A 15,636-nucleotide genomic window follows, 5' to 3' on the forward strand; every position below is an offset into this window, starting at 1 on the left:
TGTTATGAATCAGTCTGCCTAAATAACTGTAGTAACTACAATATTCACAACAAATCACTGTCAATAGCTACTGTGGAAGTATCCTCCAATGTTCTCTATTCAAAACAAAAAATTTCTACACTCCTTCTATAAAGTCCTACATGTAAAACAAATCAAAGCCTATATGTCAAGAATAAAAGCCAACTGCATTTTATGAGAGTAAGTAAATAAGACAGTTCATGGCAAGGGTTTTGCACTGCAGAGATATCAGCCCTAAATACTGAAGGAGCTGCTTGGCATTTAGACAGTTCAGAACTGAGATTGTCAGTGCTGTACAACAGGAGGTGGTTAGAAACTTGCAGTCTTTGAAAATCACTGTGTCTTCATCTATGTACACGAATATACACAGGCCCCTCCAAAAGCCCACTGCACTTCAGACTCACATGGGATGATTCAGTCATTCATACAAATCCAAGGGTCTGTCCTTGAGATCTATGTTCAGCTAGGCAACTGAAGATGGGAGTGAAATGAATTTTGTATTACTGCTCTGGCCAAGACCTTCAAGCTTAGTATTTAAGAGAAATCTTGGCAATCCATGGCTAAAGCACATAAAGGACTGTTTCATATTCAAATGTGCATTACTCTTAGGTCCCCCCCATGGCATTTATCAGGACTTCTTAAAAGGTTTTCCTTTAGTTCTGGTCTCTGTCATCATGAATCTGTCATTTTTTTTTGGTACTTTATCCTCTCAATGTACAAGTATGTTCCAAAAGGAAAAATGAGGCTGCAGTAGCTGCCTGAATTATACTTGATAGCCTGGTGGTTAAAGTACTCAGCTGGGAACAACTAACCATTGAGTTATAGGGGTTTTGGACATGAAAGTCTCTCCTGCTGAAGCTGTTCATGTTTTCACAAACAATTAAACTTCCATTGGACCCGCCTGAGAGTAATTCACTGTATAGTCCAGTACTCAGTGAGGAATGGGAATAGCTAAGTTCAAATCATTACTCTAATGAACATTTAATGAATTTTAGCATGGATGAAGTAAAATTTTCCCATTGTGAAAGCTTATCATCAGTGAATAGACAGCATCTGGCAACAGCAACATTCACATGCATCCAGCTGTCTAGAGGTAGAAGAGCAGGCAAGAGTTTTCAAGAAGATGCACCATTAGAGATCTGTTTGAACAAACAGCTCTGAGAGTAGAACCCTCCAGGGAAAGTCCTGCACACAGCAGACTGGTGAGATAAGACCTGTTCTGGCAGAAAGAAAAGTCACAGGGTGGAAGTTCATTGCATACAGCATGCCCAGGCAGCCCTGTTACTGCAGAGTTCTCACAGTCTGTGACCAGAACTCAGAATTTTACTATAAAATAGTTTTGTCTCTGTCTGTGGGGTCTGGAATTGAGCTATCCCATCTCCTAAGCTATATTTGATTTCCTTCTCTTAGTCCAAAAGAATTTTCCCAAGGGCTTTGTTTAAGTCATGAGTAAATAGTGGGGTAAGAGGGGCACCAGCACTTAACAAATGGTACCCAAGACTGACATTTCAAACCTAGCACCTTCATTTTACATTATAAAATCTCCAAAACAGAAAGAAAGCAAACAAACAAAAAAATAAATGAAAACCCAACCCAAAAAAGAAGCCCCCAAGTTTCATTTAACATGATCATTTTGGTTCAGAATAAAATGAATGTTTACTTTCAGTTCAGCTGTCAAATTAACTAATTATTTGCCGAGCCTTTCTCACAATATTGCTTTCATGCTTGGGGTAGATTAAAAACAACGGAAAGGAGGAAATTTAAAATTATGAATCACCTTTTCTAAAAGGTATAGAATCTCCTCTTAGCTCCTGGTAAACAGATGAGGCAGTTATTCACTACAGAGCTGCCAGAAGTTGCCTATTCTTATGGATTTTTACTCAATTTAGAGATAAGTAAACAAACTTCTAATGAAATTATCATGAAAAATTAAAAAAAATAAAATCAAGAAAAGGTTCCTGAGACACCAAGAAGCACACTAGCGTAATGTTCAGCTAGCAAGTCTTCTACAAAACTGTTTTGATTGCTTCTTACCTCAAACATTTAAGACCACAAGAAGTCCTCTTAGCTTAGTAGAACACACATTTGCACACACCTATCTTAATTTTCTTTAATCCCATACTACTTAATTTCATGCTTTGTCAAAAGAATGATAAATATTCATTTCTTCCCAATCGCTCTAATATAGGTGGCAGATATGAATTTTAACAATTTTAATATCATTGGGCAATAATCCAGATACCTTCTCCTGACTGGAGCTCTCTTTCTTTGACTGTCATGGTTTCCTAAGGGGGATGTACAGCCTCTGATTACAGGTCAGGCAGGCTTCACCACTTGCTCCTGAGACCAATGACTTGCATATTTAAATCATACTGTGAGTTGGATAATCTCCTTTCATAGCAAAACCCAGGGGAGAGAGCTATGTAAGAGGATACAAGGAATCCCTAGTTAAGGACTAGCTATCTGAAGTACTTATATGCCCCTACCCCTTACTCTTATATCTGATTATCAAGGAGCCTTTATATTCACAAATCCCTTCAGCCACAGAAGTGCTCTAACCAGGGAAGCAGGGGCAGTGAGCCTCGGCCATCAGTCCTCCAGAGCCCCTGGGCACTCAGCTCTACAGGCATCAGCCGCCAGGCTGAGGATTCGCTGCTGTGTGACTTGCCCAAGGTCACAGAGAAAATCTGTACTGAAGCAAGACAAAGGACGTAAGGCTTCAACGAGCACTACCACACAGCAAGGGGAAACTGTCACGCTCACACAAAGCTCTGCAGCTTGCCATTGAGCCAAGCGATTATGTGACCCATACCAAAAATACCCTGCATTCTCATCAGCTTTTTACATCTTTACTCTCATTCTTTCCTGCAGGCCAGAATAATTATTTGATGTGTATGCAAAGACACAACAAAATAAGTATAACTAGAATGGTGAATCTTCATTCCCAAAGCACAAGTTCTTTCCTATGCAGCCCAAAAATAGAAATAAGGAGAGAAAAAAAACCTCACAAGCTTTGAAACTTGGCAGGAATGGCAGGAAATCATACCTTGAGTCACAGGGCACTCTCAGCATCTGTTCCAACTGCAAGCTTTTGATGCTTCCATATACAGCACAGCTACCCTCCTGTCCTATTCCAGTCACCAACACTAGAACTAGAAATATTATTTGTCTTTGCAGTCTCTAATATCCTACAGATTCAGTTTGGAAAATGCTGTTAAGTTAGTACTGGAGATGTGAACTAGCTCACAGATGATGAGTTCTTGTTGTTCAGATGATATTTGGCAAAAGAGTTCCCAGTGGGTTGAAACAACAGCTCTGACTGCACTTAGGATTTGAAAGTGGAAGTGTTTGCAACATGCACAAAAGAAATGCTAGTTAATAAGACAAATGTTTACACTTAAAACTTTCTAAGGGCATCATCAAATCCTATCCAACAAAGAAGACATAAACACATTATTTTTCTCTCATGTTTCATGCTTTTTAATAGCTTTTACTTTCATTACAAACACTTCAGTTCTGCCTGAACTGAGCACAAAGAGAATCAGCCCTTTAATCCTCAGGACAATACATGTTTTCTTCACACTTTGGAAAGCGAATATAGCAGCTGGTAACTTTTAAATCCTGCGCTTTGTTGTGCAAAACATGGCAAGCAGAACCATCAAATTTAGGAGTGGAACACTGGCTACTTTAACTAGATCGTTTTCCTGCTGGTATAAAAAAATGTATATTTTTATACTTCTATCCAGCCTAATTTTCAGAAAGGAAGTAGAAAATTTGGCACTTTTCTTATCATACACAACTGTTTCAAACTTTAGACAACATATAAGAGAGTACTTCTTGGCAATATTTTTTTTCCTAATAATCAGCTCATATTTTCATTCCAGAAACAATATCCTAGCTCTAGATATATAGATATAGATATAGATATATAGATATATAGATATAGATATAGATATAGATATAGATATAGATATAGATATAGATATAGATATAGATATAGATAGAGATAGAGATAGAGATAGAGATAGAGATAGAGATAGAGATAGAGATAGATATAGATATAGGTATAGGTATAGATATAGATATAGATATAGATATAGATATAGATATAGATATAGAGATAGATATAGATATAGATATAGATATAGATATAGATATAGATATAGATATAGATATAGATATAGATATAGATATAGATATAGATATAGATATAGATAGATATAGATATAGATATAGATATATATAGATATAGATATAGATATAGATATAGATATAGATATAGATATAGATATAGATATAGATATAGATATAGATATAGATAGATATAGATATAGATATAGATATAGATATAGATATAGATATAGATATAGATATAGATATAGATATAGATATAGATATAGATGATATAGATATAGATATAGATAGATATAGATATAGATATAGATATAGATATAGATATAGATATAGATATAGATATAGATTAGATATAGATATAGATATAGATATAGATATAGATATAGATATAGATATAGATATAGATATAGATATAGATATAGATATAGATATAGATATAGATATAGATATAGATATAGATGATATAGATATAGATATAGATATAGATATAGATATAGATATAGATATAGATATAGATAGATATAGATAGATATGTCTGTGTTCTACTAAATCCTCTTCATGGGTGGAATTTGGAGTTTTAGGTTTGTAGTTTATCCATATTATAAAATTATTATTTGGAGAGGCATGTCTGTGGAGATCAACTTGCCATCTCCCCCCCAAGATCATTATTGTCCCATATTGGAAAAAAAAAATAAAAATCTCTTCTAATTGAACATATCCCTATCTATTTTGAGACTGCTACCAATACTGCATCAACATGATCACGTCTGAAAATTACATAAAGCAACAGAGGACCCATGTTCACTTTTTCTATGTGCCTGCTGGACAAACCCTACTCAAATACAAAGCCTACTAACAGTGATGACACAATATTTTAATGGACATAGGACATTATTTGCCTCTGGATAAATCCAGTTTAAGAGTGATATGATTCACTGGCTTCCCTGGAATTCATTGTTCTCTCAGGGATTCTTCCTCATGTAAGTCACACAAAAATCAGGCTCTGTTTCCCTTTTGAGCAGAATTCAACAAGTAGGTCCTATCCAGCTGGATATAGAAAAATTAAACTACTTACACTACTTGTCTGCGCCTCATGAACACAGAAGAACACAGAAATTCAAATACTAAAACAAGTCATGCCCCTGCAGCAAGACATCCACAGTCTTGGGATTCCAAGGCCTTTGCACTTTCCATTCAGTGTATGATCCCAGCCCTGACAGCCTATTTGTCTCTTTCTGTGGTTTTGGTTTGGTCCCAGACACCATAGCAGTAAGCACAGACTGAATTCCCCAGGTTTTTTTATGCTGCTCCTAATGATAAATTTGTTCCTGTCTCAGATTGCCAAGATATATTCTCTTCTCCCACAGCACTGTCTTGAAAGGTTGTATGGACTATGTGGTCCACAGCCAATAGATTACAGTAATATAACGACAGAACAAACATCCTTTACAAAAGCACACATATATATGCTAAATAGTCTCTCCTTTCTATTATCAGCCAATAGGTATTGTCTTAATATAGCACTGAATTTCAACATGCTCCACTTTATTTAATAGTTCATTTACACATCATCCAAATAGGCAGATCAGTCTGGAGACCTCCTGCAACCTCACCTACATTCATACCACACACCTTCTAGACTGGTATGTTCTTGTCTAGCTCTCAAGGAAGTCAGCTCTTCTGGGACACTCTGTGTTTCAGCACTACTCATAAAACCAAAGCATAAGCATGATACCCAGAGAAGAAACCACAAAGGCAAAAAAACCAGCCCTTTCTTCAGCTGACTTCCTGGGCTTTGTTTCCGAAGCATCAGGCCTAGAGAATCATTGTAGGATCAATAGCTTCTACAATGAATTGCCTAAGTAAAACTGTGGTCATAAGTTTTCACTAAGACCTTAATATTCCACAGCACTTTGCAAACAAAACAAAAAAAAAAACAAAGAAAATTTATCTGAAGAGTACCCATCACTTCAGGGGATCAGTGTTCCTATAATGCAATGTAGTCGCTCAACAAAATTGTGCCCTGCCTGGAAGACAATTGCAATGGCATTTTAAATGCAACAGAGCCACTCTCAAAGTAAAAATCTTATGGAAATTGTTAGGCACTTTTCATAGAATGATACCCAAAATGGGCTATCATACTTTTCCTACTTTCCAATTTCTGGAAGAGCTATGTGGAAAATGCACTAGTGAAGAAGGAATAGAGATTCTGCCTCTACAAATACCATTGCTACATAACTAAATGCTGGAGGCACCTTTAGTGAAAAAACATAAGCCAAAACTCAAAAGATTAATTATTCCAGCTCAGAAACATCACTTTTGTTCATGTCCCACAGTCTCAAGCTGAAAAAGAAATACAATATGAAGCGAGATCTCACAATACCATGGAATATCTCAGCATTGCTATCACAAATAGTTTTCTTCAGAGAAGAGTTAGAGCCCAGTATCTATCTGAAATGCCACACAAGAAATCCTACAGGGAGGTAAAAAAAGACAGAGATCCTTGTCCCTTTAAAGTTCAATCTTTTCAAGCATTTCCCTTTTTTCCTGTTATTCCCACAGATAGATCCCTCACATAAGTTTTCTAATTTACAGCGCTTCCTCCTGCTGACACACTCATCCTCACAACCTGCAGAAACCGAGACTCAGTCAGAGTCTTGCCTATTCAGCATGTCTGAAAAATGTTTTCTTTGAAGACTATAGAATGAAATAGCCACTGAAAAATACTGGCAACAGTGGTCAAAAAGTAGCACTTCTAATTAACCTAGGGAAGGAAATAAATGTGTGGAGAAAGAAAGAGAAAAGGAGAGGACTAAAATTCCTTCCAAAGGAAAGTGAGGAAACTGGCATTACACATGCAGGTGCTTGAAATCTTCATATAAAACCTCCTATCAATTCCATCAAAGGATTCCAAAGCCTTCCAGTGAGAAGAGGTTCTATCTGATGCAAGTACAAGCATGTATCAACCCATAACCTTTCTGTAAACAAGAAAGATGCATGCACACTCACAGACCTGATCCAGTCCCCTTCTGAAAGCATTTTATTCTTTCTATTGAGGACACAGACAGCCAAGGGCCAACAGCCTCCTAATTTTAAGGCCTCACTTAAATGCTTAATTGTCCTGTCAGAGGGATAGGGGACATAATATCTTGCTGGGAGTACATATAGATTCCAGCCCAGAGGAGTGTTTTGCTCTTGGCTATTTAATTCATTCCTGTGGAATTAGTGTCCTCCAGTAAGACTTTTGTTCTGATGACTACTTTGATAAATGCTAGGAAGCAGAAGGATATACATTTAAGCACTCTAAACCAGTTTAATCCTAAAAGCACAATATGCTTTAGGGAAAATAATGAGAATGGAAATAAGTAAACACACAAAATCTACCACTTGGCTGTAACACAGTAGTGCCTGGTTTCTGATGACAGTCAGAATGCAGGACTATTCACATTGCCCAACTGCTACTGTACTGAAACAATTAAACACCAGGGGGGAAAAGTCATCTTAATTTGGTTCTCATTGTAGCTAATAAAACTAACATTGCTGTAGTAAAGCACTGAAAACGCGTCAATGACCGTTGCAGTGTCTTGGCTTCCCTTCAGCGTGACGTAGGAGCAGAGGAGCTCTGTCCTGAGAAATCAGCAGCAATGTCTATGCTGGTAAATCACATTATTTCAGAGCACTTCTCTCAGCAACAGCTCAGCTGTCTCCACTGTCAGGCTGTCAGGACAGTCCATAACTAGGCCATGACCTGTGCCAGCCAAGTCTCCCAATTTTCTGACAGGCTTCAGAAGTCATCATGGGTCAGGAATCATTCCTTCCTGGTAATCTGCATGCAGCCCCATGATTTGGGGAGAGAAAGGAGTGTGTGATATGGGTGTGGATTGTCTGTGTCACCTGGCCTCAGCCATGAAAGGATGAAATTATTTTCTCTGCCTATGCAGTTTCCTTCATGTGAGGGAAATGTGTGTGTATATATATATATATATATATATATATATATATAGCTATAAATTCCCTGCCCTTAGAGAAGTAGAAAGAAAATCTGATTGTTGGTCTTTAACAGCTACACTCTCTTTGAAAGGTGTTCATGTCTTGTACTTATGGAATGACATAAAACCCTCAACATTTCAGACAGTTTCAACATGCCTACAAAAGCAGGGGAGACATCTCAAACATTTAACTAATATTAATCAAGCTTCTGATTGTTCCTGTGAAATGCTCCAACACAAGCAAATCAAAATCACAAAAGAGAAAAACAAAAAGATGAGAAGATGCTTCTCAAGCCTTGTAGCAAACCAATGACAAACAAATGAAAATAACAAAGAAAAACAGATTACCCTTTTGCTCTAACCACAGGTTATAGTTCCATCGAGGAATGTGAGAAACCAAAATTCTTAAACTTTCAGAGGAGTATTTATGGAACTAATATACTGTAAAATAATGAATGAATGCATCAAGTTGGTTCTGTACTCTCTTGCCTCAAGCAGCTTAGCACAAATAAAATTTGACACTAATCAGTGCTAGCAGTTTTCACAGAATCTGAAAACCTATTATTTCTTCTGGCTGCAACTAAAAAAATTTGGCAACTGTTTCATTATTGATGCTAGCAAAGTACTTCTTGTACCTATAATTTTATATTGGTGTTGACCTGGTATTTGTCTCTCTTGACCACACACATTTAACCTGGTACTGACAGAAGAATCATGGTTGAATTAAAAGGGGTTTTCTGCATAATCAAGTGTCTACTGCCATGGAAATACAACGAGATGTAAAAAAAGTTCAAATATGAAAAGAATATATAATCATAATAAAGGTATTTTCCAGCCAATAACAAGATGCTCAGGCACTAAACAGATATATGCATGTACTAAGCTACAAAAAAAGCATTGTAAAATTAAATGGGATGTATTGGTTTCCTTTATAGTTAAAAATTATTCAGAAAGTGCAAATATTATCTAGAACAAAAGTAAAATAAATATGTTCATCTCAAGACCTATTTCAAAATGTTTTAGTCATCTTCTACCTACATACAATAATTTTTCTTCACACTTCACACAAAATTTTCCACGTTTTAACCACCAGGAAAAAAAATCTTATTACACATTTCAAATGGTATACAGTGGAAAATATTGACATATGCAGCAGGACACAGTGAACAGAAAATAGTTATATTTTAATGAGTGCAGCACATTTTTTTTATTAATGAATACTAATATGTTAGGTAAAATTCTTGAGCCTCTTCTTTGCTTCTTTAATACAGTGTTTCCATTATGGAAAGGGCCCGCAGTCACACATGGAACAGACTGACTCCTGCATCTTCCTAGAGCCTTTGAAGTCTGTAATGCTCATGAAGTGCAAATATTTCTGTAGATATAGAGTCTAGATCAGGATCTGTGTATGCCTCAGGTTGCCTCACAAAAATACATTTCTGCTCTCTGAAATTAGGTGGTAAAATGTTATCACATTTTATTTACATCATATTCCTTTCATGAGATGCACTCCATTGCCACAATTTAAATTCAAAGCCTAGCATTTATGAAGTTCAGTGAGATAAGCCTCTGTACTATGGTAATGCCCTCATTTCTGGGAGGCCTGTCTGCTGCTCTGTGCAGGTCTAGAACACAAGGCAGCAAAAGTGCCAAATGGAAGCCAAACATAAAAAGACCTGCAACTAAGTAAAAAAAGCATCATACAAGTATAGCCCTAGTAGCTGTGCAAAGCTATCAGGCAAAGATATACGCTAAAATCCAAAATGAGGCAATGAAACAATCAAATGAATAAGCAAAATGCTAGTGGAACTAATATATTCACTTCTAGACATACTGAAAGAAACTACCCCTTGCATTTTGGATGGCTACCATAAAGTTGAAAGTGCAAATGTCATCTGCACGTGTACTTTTATAGGGGTAAATGTGTATGAAATGTATAAGGCAAATGTGCATGAAGTGAATACCAGTCCCTTCAGACAGCACCTATTAAAGTGGATTACAGCTCCGCAGCAAAAAGGAAATTTGACCAAAAAGAGGAAATAAGTCATTTAGCCTTGGGAAACTGGTGAAAACAGAAGGCGAGACAAGGAAAGGCCAGGCAAGGCAAAGTAAGGCAAGGAAGGAACAAAGCTGTTGATGAATATTTGGCCTTATATACATGTACATAAATATATACATAAAAAGCTTGAGATCACAATCCACCAAGCATACTGTCCACCCATCTCAATTTGCATGCAAACCATCCTCCCTAGGCTGCTCCTAGTGTGACACCAGGTAGAAGATGTGTGAAGGTGACAGATGGAGTGTACCAAGGAGTTCAGAAATAGTATGTGGGTTTTAGATGTGAGGACACAAGCATAAACAAACGCCTCTCATTTCCCAGAAGATTTTAACCATTGACATAAGTTATTCAGACATTAAACAAGTAAAAGCTTTGAATACAGGGAACATAACACAAGAAGTAAGCTAAGCTACATAGTCTCTCATTTCCTCCAGGCCAAGTTTGGGGGGCCTGGGAAACAACCCAGATGCTCCTAAGTGTCACACAAAACAGGTAAAAGTTTCCATCTAGTCATGCCTAATCACCCTATAGGAAAACAGAATTTCTGTAAAACAAATATAAGGAAGGATGTAAGAGTAATATTTTGACAGATTGAGTCAGTAGAAAGGTTTTCATTGTGATAATGAGAGCTGCTCAACTGAGATAGCCAGCTCCTCAATAGATCCTACCATTCTATGGTCCCTTGTCTCTGTTTTCTTTGTGAAGCACCCCACTCCTGATGTTTCCTGAAAAAAAACACTTAAAATTATGGCAAAAACCAACAACCTGATGATAATCAAGGAATAACAGGTCCACTTTCACACAATTAATTCCATGCTCCAATGTTTCCTGTATGAAAAGTCCCTCCGGAAAGTCTAAAACCATCAATCGATGAAATTTAGTCTGTCCAAATTTGTACCTCAATGTTTTGGACCTACACGGGTAAGACCAATAGAAAATCACCTGTTAAGCACCAATGCACCTCAAAATTCACAGAAGGAGAAAGGAGAGAGAAGAATTCAAGGCAAGCCATTCAATTAGGAGAAAGGCTATAGATAGAGGTAATTTTCTGTGGTGGCCTCCCTCCCCTCTTCTCATGGAAACACTTAGATAAAAAAATACATTTACTAGAAGTTTATGGTATCCACCAGATCTTCAGATAGAACTATTGACCTCTATGTTTTCTGTTGTAAAATCAATAAAATAAAGAAAAAAAATGCAAGAAAAAGAAAAATAGCAGCATAAAATTTCAGGCTGCTAATAGTAGCACTTCTTAGGCTATCTTTGTGTATTCACATTGAGAGATATAATATACTTCTCACAATTCCATTACAAATTAAAATTTTGCCAGATAATAAAGTTCTCAAAAATATGTAGTCCTGGCATTTAGGAACTTCAGAACAGGTACTAAGGCAATACTGAACTTCAAATTACAGGTTCAACTTTTTAAATAGTACTGTTAAACAGAAATATGGATGAATCACACTCATCCTGGATAAAATTGAAAGGCATTTGCATGACAGTGATTGCTGACTTCAGTGAAAGTATAGACATTTACCCCAGCTGAGTGTCCCACCTTGACCAAGATACAGTAAATACAATTCCATGCCTGGAGCCTCTATGAGCACAGGTCAAGGTCCAAGTCCTCAGATACAAAGCTGTGGGGATGCATCTGCTGAGAATTTCAGCCTACGTCTTTGGTCTGAGTACAACACAAACTGGATTATACATCTACGTTTCTGGAAAATTACCCTTTATTTTTTAATCCTCTTTACTATAACCATTGTGAGTGGTTTTTGTCGTGCTTCTAACCCAAAACCTTATCCAGAAGCCTCTACTCATGAAGAGATTCACTTCTGAGAGGAAAGTGTGAAAACAGATTTCACAGGCTGGTCCATCATCAGACATTAAAGGATATAATTTGCCATTTTTTTACATTATTAGGAATATTTCTACACAATCTATATTTAAAACTAAAAGAGATGTCTTCTCCTTTTACCAGCAGCTGTGTTACATCAATTAAATGGGTAAATAAGATCTTTCCCCAGAGGGGATATCACATGACCCTCTATTGATTAAGACTGCAGTAGAATGTTATTTGCAATCTTATTGCATAATGTAAATCAGGAGGTAGCTGTCAAGGTTTCAGAAGACAAATTGCCGCTATCTTAGACAATTCATAGGCCTCTTTCCTTCTTGCTGCTCTTAATTCACAGTTAATGCGTGTCTTACCAGGCTTAGTTTCTTAAATCAGTCTACAGAATCCTATTCAACTCAAAACTGGGTGTAAGTCATCATCTACGTGGCCCTGCATTAAAATGGGTATTAAAGTGACCATTCCATCTATCATTATTTCAGAAATATGCATTATTTAATAGGATAACACAGCTTCAAAAAAGGATGTGAACTGAAAAATAGACGCCTCCTGCAATATGCCTGATGGTTCCCAGGACAGTGCGCCGCTCCACCAGGCACAACTCCAGAGGTGCTCTCCATATAGAACATTTTTCAAGTCTTAGCTGAGTTTTGTGTACTTGATTTTCCAAGTAAAACATATGGCTAGAACTAGTCCACTACTCTCAAACCTCTGCAGTAACTGCAGCTAGCATCAGTTTTGAGACTGAAAGGAACACCTGACCACAACCCAGCAATCACTTTGCTCCTCCACTGACCTGGAAATCCTTCATTATTTCCTTTGAGGGAGAACCAAAGGGAAGGACTAAAATCTCCAATCAAATGACTGAACTGCACTATGCTGAGAAACCATCAGAAAAGGCCAAACTTTCTCTACTACTAATCAATCTCAGTTACAACAATTAAAAAACAAGTGCAACACTTTTCAAAATACGTAACAGCAATATTCAACATTACCAAAATCTTCTGCACCAAAGTCAAAGAAATGGTCTTTAAGTGGGTTTTGGTGATTGTAAAATCGTATGAAATAAGGCAAGATTTCCGAATGGATGAAAAGAACAGTGGGTGGTAGGACAGTAACAGATTCAAACATAAGTTACAATTGTTCCGCACATAGGAAAAAGTTCTCAATTTACCATCATCTGTTTGCCATTGCAAAGGATTAAAAATTAAGTACCTGCTGCCTGATCATTTCCATACAAATTGATTGATAAGAATGTGTTCATCTTCCCATCTGACTTAGTAAATTTAAAAGTGGCAGGTTTACTTTTCCATTATCTAGAATGTCTGAGCTTCATAAAGTATTTGGAAACATATGCCACTAGAACTGTTGCCGAAAAATAATCTCTCGCAAAGTGATAACAAAGTCTGGAAAAAATATCACCTTGCAGAAAATATGGAGGGGGTAAAATTTCATGAAAATCAAAGATATTACAGTACATTTCATTTGGCTAGACATGCACATCAGTAGCATTAGATTATTATTAGCATATCTTTCTATGTAAGGAAATTATCTGGTCCTCCAAATAATGTATTTGTGTTAAAATCTTATTTTTCATTCTCCTGGAAATTTGGGAAATGAATCCCAACCCAATCTTGATGAGCATAAATGCTCAACATGCAGAAAATTTGAGTAGTAGAAGAATAAGCATACAAATCCCTAAAGAGTAAATATGTGCACAGATTGCTCAGAACTTTAAGAGAAGCAGTTGGCACCTTAAAATAGGGTCTGCAAACACTGCTTTTAGGTATTTTCCCCCCCTTCACTTTGAAAGAGCAAACCAGCCATTTCAGATTTTTGAATGTGAAAAGTGTCCTTTCTTTTTTTGAAAGTATGACAACACAATCACTTCAGTTATTTCATTTTTCTTGAAATTTAAAAAAAAATAGAAAATGTTACTTACCTTAAAGAGTCTTAAAATATTTGCGACCATAATGGACACAGAACTTGCTGCAGCACCTATCACACCTGATATCTTGTCTGGCTTAGTGAAAATTGGTGGGTCACCGTTTGCACACTTCACGTCTGAACCATCTTTTTCTATCAATGCTTGCACAAATGTTAAGGACTGCTCCAATGCATAAGTGTCCCTGGAACACGTATCAAGAATACGGACACCTAAGGTGATATTGGCAAGAAGATCAGGGTCTTTATTGATCTGATCAACTGCATACAGCATTGCCTCTAGTCTGTGGATCCCCTTCTCCTTCTTGAGCTCCCCACAAGGCACCCCTCTATCCCCTTTTGCATGAACGGGGAACAGTCCTCCCAAGATGATGTCCCCATCCAATCGAATGGAGTGGGCATATTCCTGGCCGTGAGTTCTTTGCATCAGAGTGAGTATCCAGTAGAATTTGGCTGTTAACAGGAAGAAACAATGGCAGGAAACCAATCGTTTGCCTTCGTATACCATTTTCTCTGAAGACGTTGTTGCTATCCAGTACCCAGGTTTTCTTCTTGCTAAAGGATGAGGCTGACCATTTGAAGCTGCACTTTCTGGAGGCTACCATCAGTGCCCAGTAATTAATATAGAACCATGCGGTAGGTAGGTAGAAAAAAAGATCTCAACAGAAGTACATGAAGTGTGTTTTATAAAAGATGTCCACCAATGGAACGGGTTGATCAGCTTTTCTGAGGCGGTTTTTCAGTTGCTCCTAATCAATGCTGAGGAGTAGGGTAGTATGTCTGGTCCTGATGCTAAAAGGAGGTCAGTAACGTATGTCCTTGTATTTTGCCCTACAGCTGAGGTACTTCTGAAAAACAAATAAAAAATAATTTTTAAAAACTGTGAGAAATACCATTTACTTCAGCAGTTTTATACCTGCCACACAGTGTATTTACTTTTGAATAGCGGTTGAATAGGTTACATTACCTAGGTTTTCCTTTCAATGTTCTTTAAGTTAGCAAATCTTGGCCTTCAGTGAATTTGAACACCTGGCTGCACTGTGCTGTAAGCCAGGAAATTGATGATGCCAGCAGAGCAACAGCCGAATCAGGGGAACTAAACTTAGCTTGGTGTTCAGATTCTGAACAGTAATTCATATTTACCTTCATGTTGCATGACACCCAGAAACAGACCTGATCCATAACACATTGTATTTTCTGTTTTCCTTCATTATTCTGTTCAACTTTATTATTCTGCTCCAGCCTACAGAAGTGCAATAACCACTTACACTGTCACCCCTGGAGAGGTCTCATTTATGACAATGGAGTAATCAGGGTACCTGAATTTAAGTACACCCTTCAGCCAATGCAGTACAAGCACATTCAACTCATTTGGATGTTAGACTGATTATTTTCTCCCATACAATTCACTTGGGGGGGCCTAACTACATATATCTAAATCTCCTTCAAGATAATGTCTAACACAAAATTATTTTCATGAAAAGGTAGTTGATTTCTCAAATACAAAGAGCACAACATATTATGTTAGGAAACCAGCTGAACATCCAACATTCCAGCATTTGACTTGAGCTGAGGTTTAACATTAACAAGGTCTCTATTTTCTGCTTGCATTTGGACCACATTAAATAGGAACA

General features: G+C 37.2%; 1 protein-coding gene across 1 annotated transcript in view; it reads right to left on the minus strand.

The window, feature by feature from the left end:
- Window positions 1-14,578, minus strand: part of LOC131572874 (metabotropic glutamate receptor 8) — a 305,043-nt gene extending 290,465 nt beyond the window's left edge. The window contains exon 1 of the mRNA XM_058826282.1: window positions 14,001-14,578. Within this exon, the coding sequence (XP_058682265.1) occupies window positions 14,001-14,510 (510 nt within the window). The 5' untranslated portion in view covers window positions 14,511-14,578. The remainder of the gene's footprint in view (window positions 1-14,000) is intronic.
- Between the last annotated feature and the right edge of the window lie 1,058 nt (window positions 14,579-15,636).

This window comes from Poecile atricapillus, chromosome Z (assembly GCF_030490865.1).
Source record: "Poecile atricapillus isolate bPoeAtr1 chromosome Z, bPoeAtr1.hap1, whole genome shotgun sequence".
Classification (NCBI taxonomy): domain Eukaryota; kingdom Metazoa; phylum Chordata; class Aves; order Passeriformes; family Paridae; genus Poecile; species Poecile atricapillus.